Here is a 3,213-nt window from a genome sequence, read left to right as displayed (position 1 = left end):
TGTTTTATGAACACCAGGTATATGAAAAGCTAGCATTGTGTGGGGAGAGAATGTACCTCATGTCCTAAGGTTTGTTGAAGTTTTTTGAGATGACAGAGGGTAGATCACAGATGCTTTCCATGTATGGCAGCCGAGCGAGATAAGTCCTCATTATGGGTATTAAAAGTTGGAAGAGATTATGCTTGGTTAGAAATTAGAGAAAATGTTAATAAAGATAGTGACCCTGACATAGCTTCTGAGGAATGCCACCTATCTATCTCCAAGTGACAGCTTTATATAGTGTCGTGTATCACAGTATAGAATTACCACCCTTTACATGTTGCTAACATGATAAGACTATAACTTGCGGTTGACACATATCTGACATTTAGTTCGAAAAGCTGAATAACTACTTCTAATGGAAAGTTCAGGGGAAACATGACAATGTAGAGGTTAAAAACTATACAATGAAGGTGAAAGGTAATGTGTCACATATGTGTGAGGGAGTTTACATCATTCTTTAATTGAGACTTTTGAGAGATAAAGAATCTTGGTACAATCTATTAACTTTTCCTCAGAGAATGGTACATTTTGCATTTAATAAAATGGGATTCTCCCAAGGATAGACATCTAGTCTAACTGAATCAGAGAGAATTGGGTAGGTTAAGAGTGAGTCCTTAAAGAAAGCAACAATTCTCACTGTGGCCTCTGCAATAAAATCGATTTTAGGAAGGAAAGATCCGCCCAACACTCTGTGTCCCACCTTCACGTATTCTTCAGCTTCTTCCATCTGCTTTTCTTTCAGCTCTTCTCCGTTACCTCCCAAAGAGACAAATTGCCTGTTTATTATTGTTTTGACAAATTTAGCCGTTTTAAAGTTGACTGAACTTGTTTGAGAAGTTGAGGTAAGTACAGCAATTATTAGAAGATGTGCTAGTGTGGTTTTTTGTCTTCAGATCATTGTTACTCGGTGTGTGTGTGCGTATGTGTGTGTGTGTGTGTGTGTGTGTGTTTGTATGTGTACGATTCCTTTCAGAACACAATGACAAATGATGTTAACACACCTCTGGAAAAAGTGGACATGTGGTCATTCACAGAGACACACAAAAATGCGCATCGATATCAGAAGGATATGAAAAATTTCAGGGCTCTCTTTGCATTCTTTAAAGGCTAAGGATTCATGTAAAAATGTCAAATGCTTAAGATAATCATTTCTGTGAGTGTCAGAGTTTCAAAATCTTCCATGGTCATGTGGTGCTATTTAGAGTGCAACATCTTTTACACCAGGTTGTGGAGCTGATTTACTAAGTTATTTAAATATGATCTCAGGTTTTTCCCCCTGGATTTATAAATTGGGAACATGTTTGTCTGTCTACCATGCATAGTATATGGAAGGCTCCAGTAGATTAATGATGTGAATGTGTTTAGTAACCGGTCTAGTTCTAAAACAATCAGATAAATGTGATATTTTAAGAGGTAATAGAGAAAGTTCAGTTTTTAAATATTTTATTAAATTCATTGGAGTGACATTGGTAAATAATACTATATATGTATTTTTATACACATATATATTTCAAGTACACAATTCAATAATAAAACACTCTAAGCACCTATATTGAACAAAGCATTGGGTTTGGGTCTATCGAGAATAAAATCCTGAGAACAGGTAGTGTTCAAGATTCCTATTCCAAAAATGAAGCTAAAAGAAACACACATACAACTAAATTTAAGCTAGTATGTAATATTATAAGAAAAGCTACAAAGGAAAGTTTTAGAAAAGGGGAGAAAAAATTCGTTTATCACAAAGCAATCGCTAAAGGCTGACAGGGGAGACTTGTGTTTGAAGAATGCTGTTAGGAACATGTAACATTCACAAGCTTGTCTGAGACCTATAAAGACCCTATGATGTGGTCATGACAAATTCAGGAACACAGAGATGAGATGACATATTAAGAAACCACAGCTAAAATGAGGAATGTTTATTTTTCTGAAAATATTTCATAGAATCACCTATCGCACCATGAATTAATTCCTTTATTTTTTGCAGATAAACCATTGCACACTCACTCCTTCTCCTCATTCATGAAATCATGCAGCTGAATAATAATGTGACTGAGTTCATTCTGCTTGGGTTGACCCAGGATCCTCTTAGGAAGAAAATAGTGTTCATCATTTATTTGCTTTTCTATTTGGGGACATTGCTGGGTAACTTTCTGATTATTACCACTATCAAGATTAGTCAGACACTTGAGAGTCCAATGTACTTCTTCCTTTTCCATTTATCCTTATCTGAAACCTGCTTCTCTACTTCCATAGCACCTAGAATGATTGTGGATGCCCTTTTGAAGAATGCCACTATCTCTTTCAGTGAGTGCATAGTCCAAGTGTTTTCATTCCACTTCTTTGGCTGCCTGGAGATCTTCATCCTGATCCTCATGGCCCTTGATCGCTACGTGGCCATCTGTAAGCCCCTGCATTACATGACCATCATGAGCCGACGGGTCTGTGGTATGTTGGTGGCTGTGGCCTGGGTGGGGGCCTGCGTGCATTCTTTAGCTCAGATTTTTCTGGCCTTGAGTTTACCCTTCTGTGGTCCTAATGTAATTGATCACTATTTTTGTGACTTGCAGCCTTTGTTGCAACTTGCTTGTGCAAACACCTACATAATCAATCTACTCTTGGTGTCCAACAGTGGGGCCGTCTGTTCACTGAGTTTTGTCATCTTGATGTTCTCCTATGTTGTCATTTTGTATTCTCTGAGAAACCACAGTGCTGAAGGGAGGAGAAAAGCCCTCTTAACGTGCACCTCCCACATCATCGTGGTCATCTTGTTGTTTGGTCCTTGTACATTTATATACACACGCCCTGCAACCACTTTCTCCATGGATAAGTTTATAGCTGTGTTTTATACCCTTGGAACACCTTTGCTGAACCCTCTGATTTATACGCTGAGGAACGCAGAAGTGAAGAGTGCCATGAAGAAGTTATGGAGCAAGAATTCGATCTCAGATGACAGATAATAAATGGAAGTTCAAAAATTTTCGTCTTAGTTTGGATTAATCTAGAAGATGTCCATAGAGGATATTACCTTTTAATTTTTTTTTTTTATTGTGGAGTTACTATAATCTTAACTCGGGGCATAAGAATTAGTTTCATCAGGAAAATAAGCAATGGGAACATAAACACCGGGTAGTGTTGAGTCAGTTTTCTGTAGAAAAAGAAACAGTACCAGAC

General features: G+C 37.6%; 1 protein-coding gene across 1 annotated transcript; it reads left to right on the top strand.

The window, feature by feature from the left end:
* Nucleotides 1-2,069: 2,069 nt before the first annotated feature.
* Nucleotides 2,070-2,999, top strand: LOC102887746 (olfactory receptor 4C16). The gene has a single exon (XM_006910774.1). The coding sequence runs from the start codon at nucleotides 2,070-2,072 to the stop codon at nucleotides 2,997-2,999; it is 930 nt and encodes a 309-aa protein (XP_006910836.1).
* The last annotated feature ends 214 nt before the right edge of the window (nucleotides 3,000-3,213 follow it).

This window comes from Pteropus alecto, unplaced genomic scaffold (genome assembly GCF_000325575.1).
Source record: "Pteropus alecto unplaced genomic scaffold, ASM32557v1 scaffold6684, whole genome shotgun sequence".
Lineage (NCBI taxonomy): Eukaryota > Metazoa > Chordata > Mammalia > Chiroptera > Pteropodidae > Pteropus > Pteropus alecto.
This window is presented reverse-complemented; position numbering and strand designations above follow the sequence as displayed.

Bases quoted from the DNA above. Each gene is read 5' to 3' on its own strand.
- LOC102887746 (XM_006910774.1), top strand. From the start codon at position 2,070: ATGCAGCTGAATAATAATGTGACTGAGTTCATTCTGCTTGGGTTGACC.